Source organism: Mus musculus, chromosome 3 (genome assembly GCF_000001635.26).
Source record: "Mus musculus strain C57BL/6J chromosome 3, GRCm38.p6 C57BL/6J".
Classification (NCBI taxonomy): Eukaryota; Metazoa; Chordata; class Mammalia; order Rodentia; family Muridae; genus Mus; species Mus musculus.
In genome coordinates this window covers 86,530,588-86,552,249 of record NC_000069.6, presented here as the reverse complement: position 1 = coordinate 86,552,249, position 21,662 = coordinate 86,530,588, and the positions used below count along the sequence as shown (strand labels likewise).

Genomic DNA, 21,662 nt, shown 5'->3' with positions numbered 1-21,662 from the left:
ATGCTAAGAGAAAATGTAACTGAATTCTCTAGGCAAGAAAGTTTCATAAATGGGTTATTTACTACCTTTCAAGAAACTTCAAAAAAAAAAATCCAAGTCCAACATTGTTTAGGATAAAATACTATAAGGTTAACACTCTAGCCTAATTGCCTATTATTTTTCAACTGGAAGAATTTTCAGTTGAAGAACTCTGTAGGCTCACCACCTGATCCTAGCTAGCACTATTCTCCACACTAAAGTCCTGATGCTAATTAACTGTAAAAAACATCTCTCAGGTCTAAATAGATAGTAATCTTCTTTTAAAGAATTTGTAAAAGTAGGTAACCTTTTAATTTCCAACTTACAGCTCCCGTTGGTTTTGATGAAGAAGAGTGTACTTCCCTATGTTTAACTATGATCAGGTAAAAATGAGATGTACTAAGGAGTAACTTACGCTTCTGACTGCTGTATAGACCTTAAATATCCACATATCTCAAAAGCGAGTGGAGGAATTGATCTAACCCGACTCAATTTTTAAAGAAACAGGGACTAATGTTCTAAACATGCACATATTTTAGTTTATAGTTACTAAAAACATGCCCATCTCAATACATTTCTAGATGTCATGACTGTAATGATTGAAAATGTTAGGCCCAGGGAAGTCTGAAGGTTCGGCATTACCCATAATCCACGGGGGAGGGGGAGCCACCCTCCATGCCCTCCTTCCTTTCAGGAATGTCTTGCAGCCAGCCAGCCCAACACCACAGTTCTGGGCAGAAGCATGCTGATATTGGCACTGCCTAAACCAAACAAACAAGATGTTTAACAGTCAAATAAAATGTCCTGCAGTCTCCCTAATGAATTTGTCAGGGACCATCAGATTTCACTCCCCCTCCTTTGCCTCATTAACTCAAGTATGATGAGACGGATTATAACAAGAGAATACAGATCAATCGGTCTGAAGACTTGAAGTGGCTTTTAGCCTCTAGAGTTTCTTTCTCTCTTGGTCTCCTTAATAGAACACCGCATCTCCTGCAGAAGGAGCTGCCACTTCGTTTTAATACACCATCAAGGAGCTGCTGATGGACTTCTACACCAACATACATAAAAGCAGAGGTGACAGGGGCTCTTCAATTATAGCCTCCTCAGATACCGTTTCCCCCTTCAATTATTCAACCAGGGATAGGAGCCGCAAACAGCAGAAGCTGCCTGCTCTCAGCCAAGGCAGTGGAGAGAGGTAAGGGGGAGGGGTGCAGTGTTTGCTGGAAGTGTTTAAGTTTATTGCTCGAATGATGTTTCTAATTAGCACCACAGCGATAAATTAAAGTCGCCTTTGTTTAACTGATTTATTATTTACTAGAGCATCTACCTTAGACAGGGTAAATTGGTAATGAATTGTTTTTAAATCAAAACATTTGTAACGTTTTATCATCCTTGCCTCTAGGAAGAGAAGTGGAGAAACGGTGGACAAGGGTGTGAGGAAACTTGCTCAAGCTGGCAGAGGTGAATGCAGTGGGTGCGCGTGTCCTGTAGCTTGAAGACGTGGCAGGCCGAGCTGAGACAGCCAGAATTACAAGGGTTCGCACAGGCGTCTCTGGCCACATGCATGCTGCAGATCTGGCCCCTGGAGGATGTGGAGGAACTCTGCACCTGGGCCTTGCCACCAGTCCCCGCCCGCCCAGCACTGCCTGTGGGATTTGTTCCAAGCTTCTTTTCCCTGTGGTCCCATACTCCACGGGAGTACACCCCTCTGGCCTGTAACACCTCCAAGGCAGGGACTATAGAACGCACTAGTTACCCGGCTACATGGCATGGTCTGGGTCCTGCAGCACCAAAGCCTCCCTGACCAGCGGGAAACCGCTGGCCGCAGCTAGCCGCCTAGTAGTGCATTCACTCTTAGGAACGCCCATGAAACTACTGTCCCAGAGGCTCTCTGATGCTTACTTTGCAAGGTTCTTCCCAACTCCTCGCTACTTAAAACGGCCCCCAAGCGATAAATCCCGCTTGGTTTAAAAAAGAAAAACCCAAATACTCTTTAGAAAGGAGCTTTAGCATCAAGGTGGAGGCGGGTCAAGTCTCCAGCCCTCCGGACCACCAAAGACTAAGAACGAATGAAGGGGTAGGGATCCAAGCATCTCATGCCCAGTAGAAAGAAACATTAGCTCTCTCGGTAGCAACTGAATTCAGGTTCTGGTAGGTTTCAAAAAATGCAAGTCAAGCTCTCCTACGGGGTTTTACAAAAGTTATACACAGCTTTTTAAAAAAAAAAAAAAACGGGCTAAAGATTTTATTTTCCCTATGCATAACCCACGGCTTAAATATTATCTGCCAAATCAACCTAAAAATAGCCCTTAACTACCTGAGTGTATTAAAACAACTGAGAGCCCTGGCATCTTAAATTCTGAGATAAACTCCCAGTAGCAAGTGAATCACCTTGCTGCAGCCCTTGTTTTTCCAAAAGTCCTACGAGGCAGCAATCACACAGCTTGTTAAGGATAACACATATTCTAAGGAACAAGAGCGACTGAGTTTTAGTGGGATGCAGGGGAGGAGGAAGGCCATCTGGGTAATCAATAACAGTAAAGTTATAGATTTTTATCCCAGTCAACTCCTTTAAAAGCAAGAATCAATTATGAAAATAAAATTATTCTAAACCAGTACTGCCCAAGAATATGTTCACAATTAACGTCACAGTATTTAAAAAATTAAGAAAACCTGAATTCAGGCTCATTTTTTTCCTTCATTTTAATTTAAGTCTAAACTATTTTGGTAGCTTATTTCAATCAGCAAGTATAACCAAGTAATGTATGCTAATATATAAACTTACAGTTTCTCAAAACTCACATATTTTCTCTCTAGTTATTGGTAAATTCCTATAAGAGTAAAATAATGACACAAAGATAGCTAAATCTAAATTATGAAATAAGGATCAAAAACATATCTGGAGTAGTTTTTGTCCTGTTCTGTATTTTTAACAGCATATGGAAATTACTAACAAGAGATTTATGGTTATAGACTGTCATCCTATCCCCTCCTTTACACATACACAGCAATTCTCCAGCTCTTGGCAACAATGGGATGGGAGGGAAAGAGAAGGGGGGGGGGACTACAAAATTTAAGTCCTTTCTTAAGCTCCCCTTCCTGCTCTCATTTGCCTTCAAGCCAAAGACAGTTTGTTAGAGTCTGCACCTTCTGCAGAATGTTCAGAGACTTAAAACCAAAAGTGAAGCTCACTGAAAGCACTACTACTTTGCAGGAATTGATCCAGCCATACCCAGAGAAGAATCCCTTCTATGAAGACTCTCCTCCTCACTGCAACGGTAAGAAAAGAGGATAAAAAAGAAAATGGGACTATGAAACGAGTGAGAGCATTTGGCTTCTGTCTAGTCCCATTTTCTCACCCCCCACGCCCCCTTTATCAAGTGCAGTGTGGTGGCTGCTGAGGTCCCAAGCTTGTCCTCTCTCTCTCTTTCTCTCGGATTGGCTAAAGCACTGACAGCTTGCATAGGGATTGTAGGAACTGAAGCTCCACCCCTTCACGGTGGCCCAGAACCATTCATAAACTAAGGAGAGAGAGAGAGAGAGAGAGAGAGAGAGAGAGAGAGAGAGAGAGAGAGAGAGAGAGAGAGAGAGAGAGAAGTGTGGGGGGCAGGTATCAGAGGACAGGGGGATGAGGTAGAGACTGCAAACGCAACCCAGAGGAGAGGAAAAACCCGGACTCCTTAGACCTGCACACCAGATACAACGTAAGCAACGATTTAGTCACACTAAAATAGATTTTGCTAGGGCCAAAAGTATAAATAACGAGGCAGAAAAGAATATCAAACAACTTGCAGCAGTTTGCACCTAGAGAAAGGCAGGAAGAACCCACCACAAACAAACCAACCCAATCCAAACAACGCCTCCAGTAGGAAGCCAGGAAAACTGCTACGACACAACCCCCTGAGAAGAGAGGAGACTAGCACGCTGAGACCGCGCGGGGCGTCTGCAAACCTCAGAGTGCGCTGCGGCCTGAGCTGTACTTCGCTGCTCTCCGGGCATTAATTACATCCTTCACTTTCCTTTTGGGGGAGGGTAAGGAAGGCATCACCTACGCTGAGCGAAGGCGTCCAACCATCGAGGGAGAAGTTTCAGAATGAACCACTGAATGTTTTTGTCTTATTTTTAAATTTACTTTGGCACTTATAAGACTTCATTTCCAGATATCTGGGCAATCGTGGCTGCTGCGGACATCTAAGCCTAGCCTCTTGGTAACCTAGTTTTTTCTCTCTCACGATTTCATCCATCTCTCCCGCACAAGGAGAGGCTCGTCTTTATTTTTGCAGGTACTTTCCCCCCTAAATAATATTATTTCTAATTTTCTGCGGAAGAAAGAAAAGAAAATTCCAAAGAGGGAAAAGAAAAGGCCAGCCGGCTATATCATCAGCCGGTCAGCCCAGGTGGAAAGCAAGAGTGAAATTGGGGCTTCAGGGGGAACGCACCGCCTTTCCACAGCCGCAGGGCCACCACCAGTGCGTGAGCCTTGGATCCCTCAACGTATTGCGAGACGCCGGTGTACAGCCCGGACCTGTGCCCCAACATGATCGCCGCTCAGGCCAAGCTGGTTTACCAGCTCAATAAATACTACACCGAGCGCTGCCAGGCGCGCAAGGCTGCGATCGCCAAGACCATCCGAGAAGTCTGCAAGGTAGTGTCGGATGTGCTAAAGGAAGTGGAGGTGCAAGAGCCCCGCTTCATCAGCTCTCTGAGTGAGATTGACGCCCGCTACGAGGGGCTGGAGGTAATCTCGCCCACCGAGTTCGAGGTGGTACTCTACCTCAACCAGATGGGAGTCTTCAACTTCGTGGACGACGGATCTCTGCCCGGCTGTGCCGTGCTCAAACTAAGCGATGGGCGGAAGCGGAGCATGTCTCTTTGGGTCGAGTTCATCACAGCGTCTGGCTACCTTTCTGCGCGCAAGATCCGCTCGCGTTTCCAGACACTAGTAGCCCAGGCGGTGGACAAGTGCAGCTACCGGGACGTGGTCAAGATGATCGCCGACACTAGTGAGGTCAAGTTGCGCATCAGGGAGCGCTACGTGGTGCAAATCACCCCAGCGTTCAAGTGCACCGGGATCTGGCCTCGCAGCGCGGCACAGTGGCCTATGCCCCACATCCCCTGGCCCGGCCCCAATCGGGTGGCGGAGGTCAAGGCCGAAGGGTTCAACTTGCTCTCCAAGGAGTGCTACTCGCTGACTGGCAAGCAGAGCTCCGCAGAAAGCGACGCCTGGGTGCTGCAGTTCGGTGAGGCGGAGAACCGCTTGCTGATGGGCGGCTGTAGAAACAAGTGCCTCTCGGTGCTGAAGACGCTGCGGGACCGCCACCTGGAGCTGCCTGGCCAGCCGCTCAATAACTACCACATGAAGACGCTGCTGCTGTACGAGTGCGAGAAACACCCGAGGGAAACGGACTGGGACGAGGCTTGCTTGGGCGACCGTCTGAACGGCATCCTGCTACAGCTCATCTCCTGCCTGCAGTGCCGCCGCTGCCCTCACTACTTTTTGCCCAACCTCGACCTCTTCCAGGGTAAGCCCCACTCGGCCCTGGAGAGCGCTGCCAAGCAGACCTGGAGATTGGCCAGGGAAATCCTCACCAATCCCAAAAGCTTGGACAAACTATAGAGTGCTGCCGACTGCGTGGAAAGCAACATAAATGGGCATGCTCTCCCAGAACACACAACAACAGCAAAAACTCGAAACACAAACTTTTATGTAAATCACCTGAAAGAACGGGAGTAGGCAGAAGACATCCTAATTAAGAAGCAAACAAAAGAGGGCAAACCAACCAACCCCCCCACCCCAAAAATAACATTCTTGCACAAAAATGATCGTTTCCTTCCAAACAATGTGAATTTAAAGATCGCACAAAAGAAGCAATCCGGCTTTGCGAACACAAAATGAAACCCAAGGTACATTTTTCAAATCAATGTATAGTAGCTTCCCTTCTTTTCCTTCTTTACGCCCGCCCCTCCTTGTTTTGGGTTGCTTGCGTGATTGTCACCAAGTGAAAATAATTATTTAACTATATGTGAAATTTCTTTTACAAAGTTTTACTGATGTGAAATGTGTCTCAGTGCCAATGTCAATGTGCCCCTGCCTCCTCCTTTTGCACCCCTAACCCCCGCCCTAAAATGTCTTGTTGAAACCAGTAAACCAGTAATAAAAATATTACTTTACATTGTAATTGGCTGCTTGCGGATTGTTCTTGAATGAAGGCAGATGAGATCACTTTCTAACTTACAAGATGTGAACTTGAACTAAATACAGGAAGCTTCCATTTGAACTCTGATTTGCAAACTTTAAAATACAGCATATTCTGGAGAATTAATTATATAAATCTCCCCCAAAATCCTTAGTAAAAAGTAAAATAAGTATTTTACTCAATATAACACATATTTTATGTTAATAGCAATATTTAAAAAAGAAAAGTGTGAAACAATATATTGTTAATCCTAAAATTTAAAATAATAAAAAAGCCTATTTAAAATTATATCAGGATTTTTTTAATGCTGTAAGGTTTTTTAAAATCTAGTTCTAAATGTTTTTAAAATTGCTTTTAAAGAATGAAGTCATGTCATGCTCTTTCTTCAACTATTCTTTTTAAGTTTCAACTAGTAATAATAAATAAAATTAGCAAGAAAATCAAAGACACCAAAAATAATAAAATAGTCACTGCAATATTTCTCTCCTCTAGCAACTGGTAATATGAACAATTCAGATTTATAACTACTTTGGTTTTTTAATGATTTAGTTATGAATGCAATAAACAGTATCATTTTAATTAAATTTCAAAAATTATTTTGAATCTACCTATATATAAAGGTCTTAAAACTATTTTATGACCTAAATAATTACTCCAAAAATTTAGAAATAGGAAAAGCACCTTCCATATTCTGCTTTCTCAGGTAACAATCCCATAGACTCATTTCAATGTTTCAACTCTGATAAGATTTCTTTTACATGCAATAAAATAACTGTTTGGAATAAAAAATAATTAGGAAAACTGAAAATATCCTAAAGAAACTGGTTTGTTTTCTGGCCAAAGGACAAGATTTGACCATGTGAAGTAAAGGAACAGAATATGTTAAATACTACCTCTAATATTTAAATTTTATTTTTTAAATTCATCTATTTTTTAATCTATAAGTGAAAGATATAGAAGAAAATGTTGTACAAGGCAGTATTCAGAGGAGAAGTCTGGGTGGGGGAGGGGCGCGTGGGGCTAAGAACAGGAGGACTAAGATTACTGAGCCCTGGGAAGCTCCCAGGGCTCTGAAGCACCAGGTCACTTGACAGAACAGGCATAAGCTCAGGCTGCCCTGGGAAAAGTAATTCTGTGTCAAAAATATAAGCTTAGGGGCTACCTACTTTGAAAATACCTTTGACCTTTCAATGTACTTAGTACCGGGTGTGTGTCTGTGTGTGTGTGTGTCTGTGTGTGTGTGTATGTTGTGTCTTCTTGTAAAAATAAAAACAAACTCATTAATTCAGTGCACTCACTAATTATTTTGAACAATAAAACAATTTATCCTCTTAAGGAGAAGGTCTGAATTTTAAGAAAATTTTCAAAGGAGTATGTTTGAAAATATAAAGCAATAGCTACTCAGAGGTGTACACAAATCATTTAAAGCACAGTATTTGGTGTAAAAGGTTAAAATGCTTTCTTAAAAAATGACTCATGCACAAGAAAAAGCATGTGTAGCACGGAACAGCGCTTCTTCCAACTACTTATGAAAAAGTTACTAAGTATTGACAAGAAAAAACAACCCAATTTGATATCCTCACATCCTTATTTAATGCAAGTTTTAAAAAAGGTTTTAATGTTAAAAATGTAGTCAAGAAAAGTGTTTACAATAAAAATATCTTTTAGCATTAATGTCAATATTAAATCAAATATTCTATCAATAATTTGCTGAAGTTAATTTCAAATATGTTGATGTCTGGAGAACTAGGAAGGTTTCAGTACAAGACAAATTTCATGATTAAGGTAAAATATCTTATGTTTTACAAGCAACAGAGAAAGAAAACTAATGTAATTATGCTACAGAAAGACAAAAAAAACTTAAAAGCTACAGCTTCCTATAAAAGAACAAATAGCTTCAAAGAACCTGTTCTCAAAGGCTGACAAAGATCTTAATTTTGAAAAAAGTTTTTAAACACCATTGATTAGATTTTAGACTTTAAACTATGTCCCAAAAGTAAAGTATTCTGAATGAAGTCTCAGTCTCTCTGAAGTTCTGAAGCGTCAGGAATCAGAGTTTAAATAATTTTGGTAGCCTTTCATAATGAATTTATAATATATTTTCATATACTTTAGCCATGAGACAAAGTAGAAAACATTTTGAGGTGATAAAAGTTCAGAATTCAAGTTTTCTCTGTACCAGAGTCACTAATTTATCTAACTGTAACTAACCAGTTCTCTCGTGGTTTTCTTTTCATGTGTTCCAGCAAGTTCTTCCTGATACAGACAGTGGTATGGAAACAAAGTACTTAAAGCAAACATGGCTGAGATAAGAAATTGTTTGTAAAGCTCAACAAAATTATAACATTATTTTTTCTCAAAAGTTTTTTTAGAAATACTTCCAAATTAGAAAGATTTCACAATTCCACATGATTCCAAAACAGAAGAGGCTACCAATAAATAGAATATGTACATACTGCACGCATGCACCCGCATGGGCACGCATGTGCGCGCGCGCGCGCACACACACACACACACACACACACACACACACACACACACACACACTACAAGCCAGTAAAATTAATTATTCCATTTTAAACCACTACTCTTTCTACAGGACACTTACTTGGTTATTTTTCAATAAACTGCTTCCTCTCAGAACAAATTATAGTACTTACTTTCATAAAATCAACATTATTTTGGCTTTATGACTGTGTTAAAAAACAGAAATGTTTCTAAGTAAAGTAAAATTGCCATGGTCTGAAAAGTAATCAAAATACCTTTGAAAGGGGAAATTACATTTTCATTTAAGAATAGGAAATTATGCAGTGCCTTGTAAAAGCTACCACAGGTAATGGGAAACAGAGGTATCACACTCTGGCAGAATACGCTCACGTGCACCAAAGAATAGTAAGCTATGGGGACAAAGCAAGCATAATGATATATTGGTGTTATATCCAGAAAAGATAAGGGCTAAACAAAACAATTCTACTCTCAAGCTCACTGAATTTTTGTTGCTTAATTCACTTTGGACCCCTTCAGGCAGAATATATTTATAGACAATGTTCCCCGAGGTCTCTTCCCCTGAAGAACTAATGATAAATGCAATTAAGTGGGAATTGTTTTTGAATTTAAATGAACGTCAGTAATCTAACAAGATGGTAAAAGAGTCTTAAGCTGGAACTGATAACTGCTTTGTAGCAAGCAGAGGCAGTTCTGCAAGAGCTTTGAACTAAGCTTATGAGATTTTACCAATTCCAATTTTAATTTGTAGAACACACTAACCCATAATAACAAGATATATAAATAAATAACCCCTTCCCTCCCCATCTTCTCACCTTTGGGTCAATTTTCTTGAAGTTGGGATCCTCTTCATCCACCTCAAAATAGAGTTCAGAGGAAGTGACAGAGAGAGTGCCTTTTACTACAACAGAGGGGGCCACAAGCTGAGCTGGGGTGCTCAGGCTAACAGGACCTGCCAAGAGAAAAAAAGAAGCCATATAAGAATCAAAAAATTTCAAAACTCAAATTTGATCAAAAATACTATTTAATGTTTGAAAATTCTTGCTTCTAAGTACAACATTGCTAAGCTATACACTTCTCTATTCTGCCCATACAGAATCTATCTCTGAAGATGCAAAGTTCAGATTCTCATACTATAAGATTTATAACAGGCAGTTAACGATAATAGTAAGCTAAGAAGCAATTATCTTACAGGGAGTGTGTAAAATGTTGGTCTAATCTCTAGGTAAGAAGGAGGCACTGCCTAAATAAGTACATCCATTTAGAAAGCCTGCCTCAGGCTACCAACAACATGGAATAACAACCAGGAGCAAGGAGGCCTCAATAGGCTTCCAAGGCCAGAGGTGACTTCAGAGCTTGGCTGAGACATGAACACAAAAAGACTAGCTTTTAAGAGTGAAGTGTTTGGGAATCCTCTGATAAACCATTTTCTGTGATAAAGATTCTGCATCAGTTTTATACAAAACCTCTTCTATGCTAACTTGCCTCCCATATAAGACTGGTAAAAATATTTCTTCTCAAAGAGTCCTCTCCACTGTTAAATATTGCTCAGTGCCTCCAAATCTAATATTAGTGTAGTTCAGGGACTCTGGGAGTAAACAGCTGGAGGGTGGGTTTCCAAGTGAATGAATTTTTATTGGAATAATCAAATCTCCACAGGGCTTATCAAAGAGACAAATCAGACTGCTACTGAAAACAATAGATGCACTATAGACAGAACAGCTTAAAGTACATTAGAGCTAGCCCTAAAATAAGCTGAACATAATTATATAATACATATATACTTAGAGATAGATTAAGAAAGAATTTGAAAATCTACAATTTCTCATTGGACAAATCCTGTTTTGTTTTGTTTTGTTTTGTTTTTTAAAAAACAAACAAACAGCCAAAGAGAAGAGTGGCATGTGTAATTCTGAATTAATATAGTGCCTATAAACAAGGTGCACCTATTCAGGTAATCAATGGATGAATAAGTGTTTCAAAATTCAGATGAATTGACATTTCCATCGATTGTTTGAAGTGCGATGGTCCTTAATCTCACATCAATCTTAATGTGTGCCAGGAGGACAATGGAAGGGATGCTCTGCAGAGATCAGAGCAGGTTTTGCCCTCTATTCCCAATGTACAAATGCATTGTGTTTGCAGATGGGGAGCAGAGGCGTCAGAACAGCCATGATTTCCCAGAGCTCATCCCTGTAAATGGATGGAATAAGCAGCTATGTGTTCTTTTGCTGTCTCCTTTTGCCCTCTGTACATTAGCATGTAATCCTGAGAAGAAATAACATTTTTTCAATCATTCTCAGACATTCAATTACAGGGTAAGCAGACAGCTGCAGAAGCTGGGGCAGCCTAGGTTCTGCAGAAGACCCCTGACAATTTCCACTTCATTTCTAACCCGCACCACTTTATTAGTGTGGATTACTTCTTAATCCCATTGCCATTGTCAAGATTATATAATTAAACTCCCTTTCACCTCTATTACCGTGAGAACATATCGTTAGTCATAAGAATAGGGGTAAAGTAAAAAAAAAAAGGAGATGGATAAGGAGATGTGAAGGAAAATACCAGAACAACAGCATCCTCCTTAACCCCCATTCCCACTACAGACCCCTTAACAAACGCACTCCAATTAATTTTATTCTACGTTGAGAGGTTTATGGTCATCAAACAGGGTAATCAGCCTCCAGCTTTGTTTTCATTTTTCATAGCAGCACAAGGTTGGAGGTATATTGCCAAATAAAAGCTTTCAAATGACTATTCTCTTAAATTCATTGCAATAAAAACTATGTAATTTTCACATATAGAAACTATGTGCGTTTTCATATTTTCCTCATGAAACAACAACAACAACAACAACAACAATAATAATAATAGCAATAATAAAAAAAATCACAGACATTAAAGTTAAAAAGTCATCTATGGATAAAAGTTCAGGCTAAACAAGTGAATTTTTTTTTCCAAAAGAAAAATAAAACTGAGAATCTCCTAAATATAAATCAAAAGTCCTATACTATGAAAAATGTGTGACTCCCAAGGAATTTCTGAGGCTCAGTTTTTGAGTGACTTACATGTATATTCAGTATTTCCCTAAAAGTCTATGTTTAAAGCAAACTGCCTCCAAGCTTTGTTTACAAACAATGGGCAGAATTTCACTTATAAACCTCATTTTATAGAGTATGGCAACTTCCAAAGGCTGCATGAAGCAATTCTGTTGTAGCTGCTTTTAATATTTTTTGTTTCAATGGAAATTATATATAAAAGAAAAAGATCAGGAAGATCAGAGGGCTGAGAAGAAGAAAAAACAAGAGCAATTATAGAAGATGAAGGGAGAAACATTGGGAAGAACAAAACCAATTTCTAGTTAATATAATTGTGGATGTAGGCTTGGTAGTCCCAGTGGTCACAGCTGAAAAAGTAAGTAATTAGATGCTCATTGTCCCAGAGCCAGCTGAAATATCTGCGCAGCCACTGAATTACCGGCAAGATTCTCTAAATCTTTCTCATCCACGGATGACAGAGTATCGTCGTCGCCTTCCAGGAGGGCCTCGTTTTCAGAGTTCTGATTTCCTAAAGCCTGACTCTTGATGGACTGTTTTCCTTTAGCAAGGATGTCTTCATCTGCAGCTGAAATGAAAAGGAAACAAAGCTGTCCATCAGCCCTGAAGAAACACTCTGGCAGAGGGGTAGGGCTGCAGAAAGGGTAGGTAGCCAGAGATGGCCAATCTTTTATACAGTTACCCACACTGGGTAAAGTGACCGGGATGGCACACACGCTCCTTCTGACAAACTCGATTCCCCAAGCTAGTGTAATGTTACCCTGAACAAGCACCCTAATCCCATTAAATCTGACCCTTGCACTGCTCACCCTGCCATTTATTTACTTATAGTTAGGGCAGGAAAGGATCCCAAAGCAGCGCCCCTCCCCCACAATTTGTTCCCTTAGTGGGAAAAAGCAGAACCTAGTCTAGGAAACAATGCTTATTTAACATGGAAAAATAGTGAGTAGCAATTCATTTCACTGAATATATTACACTGGCGTGTATTTGGAAAGGGTCAGGGAGTGTCCAGAAGAGTGGTCAAGGCTTGGGGACGAACACCAGCCAATGAGGATGAAGGCCCAAACCTCAAAGCCCTCTGGGATACTAATAAAAGTTCCAGCAGCAGCATTCTGTTGTTCATTCCCACTCCTCCTGCCCAGGGCCCTCTCCCACATTTTTACACATCCTCCCCTGCCCGCAACACTAACACAAATATTGAGAGGGGGGTATTGTAGCAAGGAAGCAGAGGCTCCTCACTCCCCCCTCTGCTGTTTAAACTAAAGGGCTAAGACACCCCGGGGGCAATCATAACAGAACAGTAGGCAGAGAGGCTTCTGGGCAAAGAGCCTCCTGTGGCCTCAGGACTAGGCAGCAAGGCCAGGGAAGGAGGAGCAATGGAACCAAAGAAATGAGTCAGCCTGCAGCTGGAAGGCGGAACACCCGAACCCCACATTGCTCTCCAGCGCCACTCTGGTGCAGTTTTCTCAGGGGGGTGGGGGGTGGGGGAGATCGGGGAGACAAGCAGCTAGGGCTTGTTTGTAAAGCTCAAGAAATGATGTTTCTTTCCTAACCTTCAATTTCTTTGAAGGTTGACACAGAAGGGAAAATTCAGGAAGGGGTTTCTAGCAAGGGAAAACCCGGGAGGTGAAGCACCTGATCCACCCAGGCTAGAGCTATTGATGTGGAAATTCGATGGTTAGGCTTTTTGCCCCACCATTTCAGCCCAGATATAAGGCTCAAACCCAAAGGAGAATAAAGCCTGGGTTTAGAGCAGCGGTTTGCAACCTCTTGGGGTCGCATATCAGATATTCTGCATATCAGATATTTATATTACGATTCATAAAGGTATCAAAATTACAGTTATGAAGCAGCAACAAAATAATTTTATGGTTAATCACCACAACATGAGGAACTGTATTAAAGGGTCGCAGAATTAGGAAGGTTGAGAGTCACTTGCTTGGAGTGGCTGTTTACCTACAGAATTGATTCTAACAAACTGCTCTTGTGTGTTGTTACCTGCTAATCTCAGCAGATCAAAGTATCTTTGGATATGGCTATAGATCAGGGTCATGGTAAAACGTTTATTTGTTATTTTTTAATGGTTTAATCGTGCAATTCATTAACATGCAGTATTTATGGAACTAAATAGAATTTTGGGCTTTTGTATTAAATAAGGAAGTCATGGGAAGTAATTAGCTTTGAGTGCATTCTACAGGTAAGTAAAATTTCAGTTTTTTCACTCTCTAAAAGAACATAGTAAGATGCACAAATGTAGAAACAGTAAGTATTTGAAAAGTTTAATATTAAACATTTAGTATTTAACGTTGAAATTGCTTTATATTTTCCAAACCTAAAGGAAATGTACCAATTAACTATTGGAGCAACATTATGGTTCTTTATCTTTAAATTAAGTGCATATAGATTCCCTACACTACAGTAAAATTTGTCTTAATAACAACATGATCTTTCAAACATAATCAACCTGACTAAATAAACAAAAACAAAAGCCTGACCACTGAGAAGTCTAAAAGGGAAGACTCATCTGAGCTTTCGCTACACATTCGCCAGTTAGGTTTTGTTACTGAACTGGCGCTCTGCATCCCCTTCATTTTCATGATTTATAACTCTCTTCAAAGCAAAAATACTACTAACAAGGATATTACATAGCACTTACCATATGCCACAGAGTGTTCAAATTATTTTACATATTTAACTCATTTAATTCTTAGAAACCGGGTAATTCCTCAATTTCAGATAAGAAAACAGATTCAGAGAGGTTATATCATTTGCCTCAGGTATAAGGAGCCATGATAACTACAGTCAAGATGCAGACCCAGCCATGGTGGTACCAGAGTTTGAGGTCTGTGCTGCACCAGCTCTTAGACAGAAGAGAGCAACAGAAAAGAAAAGCTAGTGTGCAACAATGAATGTTGCTAAATTAAAGATTTATTTAATTCTTTGATTCTCATAGTGAATTTAAAAGACAAAGTAAGAATTACAACTAGTAAAAATAATCATGACCCAAATTTGCCTGATATCAAATACATGAGAGACACAGCATCACGTTGTTATATCCTATAGGATCTTGGCCATATGGATCCCAAGGTACACCAAGTTTATTTGAAAAAGAAAACTGTTTAATCTGCAAACATTTACAATTACAATTACATTTGGTAGCAATGTGCAATGGTTTAAAATAGCTCGGTAAATAAATTCATTCATTTTAAATGGCTACTAAAAATATAATGTGTTATACCTCCCAACTGGGATTTGAAAGTTTTAAATATGTTCTCATCACGCTGACTCATGGTAAAACAAGGTACCTTTTGAATTAAATAGTTTCATGACAAAAATTTCTGTACTAAACTGTATTCAATGCATACAAACACCCACTTTAATTTATTTATTTACTTATTTTTACAGGCTCAGATTCTGGAATTGTTCAATCTCAACTGAAAAACCTCTTGTCATAGAAAATATGCAGCTTACTGATATTTAGAATGGCTTTCCTGTAATTAACTCCCCCTTGAGGATTTGAAGCTAGCAGCAGTAAAATTACCAACAGTACCCTAATACACACCACATGCGCTGGTCTGCAATTCTCAGTGGTCTAATAGCTTTCTGCTAAAGAACTTTTTTTTACCTTCAAAATTAGAACAAAACTTTCCCAAGCATAAAATAAAAGATAATTATCATGTTTATATGTTCTAGGGAAAGATGTCATTTTATCCTTCATTTGCTTTTTTAGGCAATCAACAATTATAAATAAGTATCAAATATTCTGAAGTCTAAAAGCCTAATTGGATGAAGTTTAGATCTTACTTTTAGTTCAAATTAAAATTGCAAGTCAGATACTTATGCTATTAAAAAATTTTAATGAACATGACCATTGTTCATATTTTAATAATTTAACTGATACAGTTATCTAATGCCATATTTCATTTTAATATTTATGCTAACTTAATAATTAATTCCATTGTTATACAGAATTAAAGAAGCTTATCCAAAGTGGTACATTAACATATCTTTACTTCACTGAAGCTAAGCAAAGTCTAAAAGAAAGGCTTGTCCTCAAAATATAAAATTCGGGTTCTTAGGAGTACAATATGGATATGAAATGATTTATCTATACAACACAGAACAGGTAAGTAAGATTGAAATATAATAACAATAAACATAGGAAAATATTTATCTACAACTTATGAATCCCCTTTTAAACATCCACTAAGCAGGAAACAAGGAGTCTCTAGTGTCGCAGGGAAAGATGTTTATGTGTTAAGAAAGACCTACTTAGCTTCAGAAAATGAAATTACAATCGAGCTATAGGTATGACATCAAAAATACATAATATGATATAGGTAGCCATGAAATGTGTTGTAAAGCAAATAGTTTAACTGTATTCTGAACAGCGACAAATAAAGAGTATCTTAGTCAACTATTATCTTGATCTAATTAGACCTCCACTATAGTTAATCTCCTTAGGGTTTCTAGCCAATAAAATGTACTCTAGAAAAACTGCCTGAAAGTACAAAGAATAATTTTTTAAAAAAATAATCCCAGCACATATCCTAATGATGTTGGATTCTCTGTAAATTTTAGATAGAGAATCTAGTGCACACTGAACCTATAAAGGAAACAATAGTAAATAATATTGCTGAAATTACCAGAAAAAGGATCTCATTTAGAATCTTTCCATGGTTTGACATTCCTAGGGATCCAAATTATTAGTATCATTCTATACATTAACAACATATTCTTAAAGCTATGTTAAATATCCCTCATAAATTTCCATCATCATGCACACTCTTTACAAAATAAAAATGTCTTGAATTAAATCATATTCTGGTGCTAACCAGTTGAATTAAAAAATATCTTCTTACTATCTAAACATATTTTACATGGCTTTAAGGAAAAAAAATTCCATTCTATCGAACAATAAACTTTTGAAGACAATGCATACTGCCATGAAAATCTGATCACTCCTCAGTTAACCTAGGCTGTAGTCTTGGTACACTCCAAGAATCACATTAGCCCTTTCTTAACTCTGTTTTCTTTATCTTTAAAGAAGAAGTTAGACAAGACTTGATTGAGCCTTAGGATCCTTCTAGATATAAAATGCTCAGATCTTAAGTGCCACACAGGACTCCATGCATTGGAAATATGAGAGGAACCATTATGACAGATTTCTAAGACATTTTAAAACTATAAATAGAATAAAATGTCAAGAACCAAATGCCTATCTTTTCTTGCTGATGTTACTATCCACAAATAACATTTAATCATAATATAAAATATTTACTTTAATTTTAAATCATGATACAGTTTCTGCAAAGTTACAAGAACCTGCCATTATAACACGACTTTTATAAATAACCACTTTGGAGGGTCTCTGCTTGAAAAATTACCTAAAGCTCTTTTCCCCAAGCAAGTTAATGTGAACTTGGGAAGGGCAATTAAATTGTCAGAATTAAAAAATTTGTTTTTAACTAGAAGGTAGCCAGAAGTAGAGTCATGGGGCTGGTATTGATCGCACCAACAGAGAACATCACTCTTCAGGTATTTACTCTGCCACTATTACACCAGAGGCTTTCCTTCAAACCAAATCAATCTATAAAAAAGATGGCTCGCACTGCCAAAATCCATCACTAATATCCAATGGCACTTCTATTCAGATGCCTTCCTTTAGCAATGATAATGCAGCTCAAGAAGTTCTAAGAATCTACATTTTAAAAATGTTTGTCTTTTTTGTTAAATAAATTATAAATAAAAGTCATGAAGCAATACAACACTAACAAAGCAGCCATGGAAACATCTATTTCTAAATTCAACACTGAACTTTATAGTATGTATACATGTATAACTATAATTTTAATTGCTTTTGGCCAGAACAAATGTTTTATTTTGCATACATGAGTCTTATGTTTGATAGCTTCCATTGTGTTTTGGGAATTATTCAAAGACTAAATACCATAATTAACACAAGATCAAGATTGAATGTCAATTTGATAAGTTATTTGATTTCATAGAATCAAGTTAAAAATTAAGCTCTTTCCTTATAGAATATATTAGCATAAATTAAACTGATATCAAATATAGTAACATTTGTATGTAATCATGTGCTTTGTCACTAAAGATACCAAAAACATACAAAGAATGAATTATAGCTTACATATTTTTATAAAAGATTGTCCTAAATAGTATTTAACATATTATTAAACATGTTATATTAAACATAATTTATATCTTAATTCTAACACTACTGAGCTACCGATTTATATGCTTTTTAAAAAATAGATGCTTCATGAATTTTATGATTAATCATTATACAATTTATGTAAGATATTAGTAAATGATAGAATTGCTTAAAATATCTTAATTCTATCAAATACAGCCAAATAAAGATAAATAATATTGTATTAATATTTAATTAATATCTATAATAAGAATAATGACAGCTGTGCCTAAATCAGAATGAAAGTTTTAATTATGTATTACTAATTAGTATTACTGCAGGTGCTTAGAATTTAGAAAGTTAACAGTTTATTTTAAAAGGTGAAGTTCAACAATAATTAAAATTTATCCAGTAAGAATTACATAATACTTCAAAATGGTAAAATGTACTTTATGACTCTGTATTTAACCTATACTACTATATTTTGAATTCAGTTACTGGTATTTTCTGCTAATGGAATTTCTCTGGGAAGCTGAATAAAGAAAAATCAGCTTCCAACATGCAGTTTACAAAAGAAATCCTACCCTTCCTGATGTAAAAGGAAACGATATATTTTTGTTAACATAGACACCAGAACTCACATCTATTAAATAAGAGTTTAGAATGAAAAAAAATGTTATTAAATTTTAAATTTTAAACACACCTATCTGTGTGGCTGAAAAGGATAAAATGCAAACAAGGGTTTCTTAATGAAAAGTATTATTAACCAAAAACAAACAAACAAAACACCCCCCAAAAAAACCCAAAGCTTAAAAAAAGAGGAAATATGTAACTATGGAATCTATGCCACCACACAAAAGAATATAAACCTCACAGCGAAGTAGCCTAATTACTTCTTCATCATGTCCCCTTCCCACCCCCTGTAGTTGAAGACATAGGCCCTGAGACTATTACTGCTTTTAGATCACTTTGTTATTGACTATTCTCGGTATGATCATTTATTTTAACAGACTGATGTCACATTTGGTGTTATATCTGATGACATATTGTGGACATTTTCTTCCAGAAATGGCTCTTTAAGGATGAGTGCAAGAGGTTAAATGGCCTGACTGAGGCCAAACCCAAGACTACAGATTTTTAATCTAAATTCTTAATATCATCACCTGCATTGAAACATGACCACATAAGCACATGTAATTTCTTTGTACCAGCTAGAAACAATAAAAATCAATGGAAATTCTTATTATCTTTACTGACTATAATTTTACATTCATTTAATTGTGGTATTCATTGTCATTTCATCACAAACTACAGCATGTTAAACTAATATCCTAATGAGGGGGAGGACTATTTCTATCTTAACAACCTTATACTTTGTTTAAGCAAAGTAATTTTAACGTAGAGAGGGGCATTTCCCCATTAATATGTTTAACTGGCTTTTAGAATTTTATAAAATAGCAAGGGTCATTCTCTGATTAAAGAAAGTGTATTTTCAAATGCAAAAGACCTTCTGCAATTGTTTCAGCTATCAGACTTCTACATAAATTGAATCACCATCGTGTGCATCATAACAAAAGGAGGAAATGTTTTTGTGAAGCTCTGAAAACGAGGTGGTACAGAATAGGAACATATGACAATGTCTATTCTCTTGTCCCCGAGTCATCAATCCCACCTGTAAATCAAGGTTCAGCGAGTACCGAGGCTCGTGGACAGTCATTGTCAACCCACGGCTGGAGGAGAGCTACACGTACCAGATAGAAGCTGGAAACCATTTGGTTTGTAAATCTATGTTTCTTATGCTCATGGATTTAAAGTCAGGCTTGAAGGATTAATTTACTCAAAGCTGAATATGTTGCTTAAAAGGACAAATTCTGAAACAATGGGTTTATGTTCCTAAGTGTTGTATTTGTACTGTAACAAATAAACATATTTGACACCATCATTTCCTGGGATCCTATACAAAATGTATCCCCCTAACCTTTGTGGGGTAAGACACTGTGAAATGTGCTGTTAGACATTCTGCTGTGCTATGTATTTAAGAAGTTATGCTCTTCATCACCAAGTACTGTACCTGCTGCTATTGGCAAGGAATGGTTTAAACACTGACCATGTTCCACGGCTGTTTTTAGTGTCGCTTCAGGATGTGTCGATCCTAGAGGGTTACGCACAAATCGTCGCCGGCGCCTCAAGTCATCTTCCCAGTAGTCAAGGCGCCAGAACTCACGAGGACGACTACAATGAAACAGAGACGCCACATATGTTAGCAATTATCAAACAGCGTGGAAGCACTGACTCTCTGCATAGAGCTCTCCTTGTTTGCTCTGCCTTTCCCCCCTCTCCTTCCTCTTAATTCTCCCTGCATCTCACACTCTGCTTCTGCAATCTTTAACTTAGGTATGTCCTTGAAAATAACAACATCACCTTCCAGTCTAAGGAACTCCTTTCCTTTTCTTGGAAGGTGAAATGAGCACTAAATACATCATTCTGAAATGAATTGCTGACAGTGTGATCAGTTTCCCCACACTCTCGTGGCATGTGCTCTGATCTCAGCCTCATTTCAGCCTCAGCAGGGCACCTTTCTCTGTGGCTGCATTTATAAACCAGAATAGGGAAAAGGCTATTATAAATATGGTATAGCATTACCTATATTAATCAAAGTCTGTCCCCCTTCATTTTTCTTCCTAATTTGTGCCTTTTTGCACAAGGTCAGTAAATCATACGATGAATTCGTGGTCCAGAAAGTGTTAACTTTAATGAATATCTCAGTTACATGGTTATGTATGTGATAATAAAATATTACTCTGTTTAGATGTGCAGGAATTTAATTAAAATAATCTCTTAAAATATTCATTACATTTAGCCCCTGAGGCTTAGAACAACACAAGAAAATGCATTTCTTTTCCATTTACTGTTTTTAAATAAACCATTCTTGTGGAGTGAAACAGCAATCTATTTTCAAGCAAATCAGATTGAATTTCTGTTTTATGTAGCCTGTTATTCTATTTAATTAAAAACTACATGCTATATGATGTGCAATAATTACTATATTGAAAGCATACTTTTAGAAATTTATTTTTTAAAATCCAAGTTCTATGATATTTCCCCCAATTACATAGATCTTTTCTATGGCAACACATAAATGTCAAGGTTCTCTGCTGTTAAATACCCACGTCCTAGCATGCTGAAAAATATTTTATAAGGAAAATACTAATATAGTGGTTTATTTCTGTTACATAGAGAAAAAAGTCTCTGGAGAATATTTTTATTCACTAAAGATGTACAGCATGAAAACCTATGAGTTTCAAAAAATGAAATAAAAACATATTCATAATTAAAACTTTTGCAGGAATGACTAATAAAAACCAAAGAACTTACTTGTATTTCATGAGCTAATGAAACTGTACCTGTCAGCTTTGACAAATTAATACTCTTTACCAGCTGACGATCCCAAACACCCAAATAAAGTCAACATTGTTTTAATGTTTTAAAGATACTGTCTATAAAAAGAGGTTTGTAACTGGTATTGATTATTGGTTAAAAGTTAAGTTGTAAAAGCACAGATAACAAATAGTACATTACTTAAAGAAAATACTTTAAAAGTTGTAGGAATCCAATAACCTTATCATAGAATATAAAAGAGACAAGAACATCAAACAATTCCTTTGTTGATTTTGGTCATGCATGAGAAAGAGAAATGATATCAAAATGAAACACAAAAGCGTGTAAGCA

The 21,662-nt window shown here is 37.7% G+C and overlaps 2 protein-coding genes and 1 long non-coding RNA gene across 12 annotated transcripts in view; 2 read left to right on the top strand and 1 right to left on the bottom strand.

Moving 5' to 3' along the window:
• Lrba (LPS-responsive beige-like anchor) overlaps positions 1 to 21,662 on the bottom strand; it is a 559,239-nt gene that overhangs the window by 230,445 nt on the left and 307,132 nt on the right. For 5 of the 9 annotated variants that reach the window (XM_006502347.4, XM_006502349.4, XM_006502350.4 and 2 more), the window contains exons 38-40: positions 20,005 to 20,165; positions 12,201 to 12,347; positions 9,539 to 9,675 (exon numbers count right to left, since the gene is read on the bottom strand). In XM_006502347.4, the coding sequence (XP_006502410.1) occupies positions 9,539 to 9,675; positions 12,201 to 12,347; positions 20,005 to 20,165 (445 nt within the window). The remainder of the gene's footprint in view (positions 1 to 9,538; positions 9,676 to 12,200; positions 12,348 to 20,004; positions 20,166 to 21,662) is intronic. The other 4 variants (XM_006502351.4, NM_030695.2, NM_001077688.1 and 1 more) reach the window with 1 other exon arrangement.
• Positions 653 to 20,741, top strand: Gm31677. 2 transcript variants are annotated; one of them, XR_375777.3, is made up of 5 exons: positions 653 to 1,216; positions 1,424 to 1,482; positions 3,236 to 3,299; positions 19,459 to 19,708; positions 20,063 to 20,741. It is a non-coding gene; the product is annotated as a predicted gene, 31677 (long non-coding RNA). The 2 variants fall into 2 exon arrangements; XR_375778.3 differs by lacking the exon at positions 19,459 to 19,708 and having other exon boundaries at positions 660 to 1,216.
• Mab21l2 (mab-21-like 2) lies at positions 3,967 to 6,200 on the top strand. The gene has a single exon (NM_011839.4). The coding sequence runs from the start codon at positions 4,559 to 4,561 to the stop codon at positions 5,636 to 5,638; it is 1,080 nt and encodes a 359-aa protein (NP_035969.2). The 5' UTR covers positions 3,967 to 4,558; the 3' UTR covers positions 5,639 to 6,200.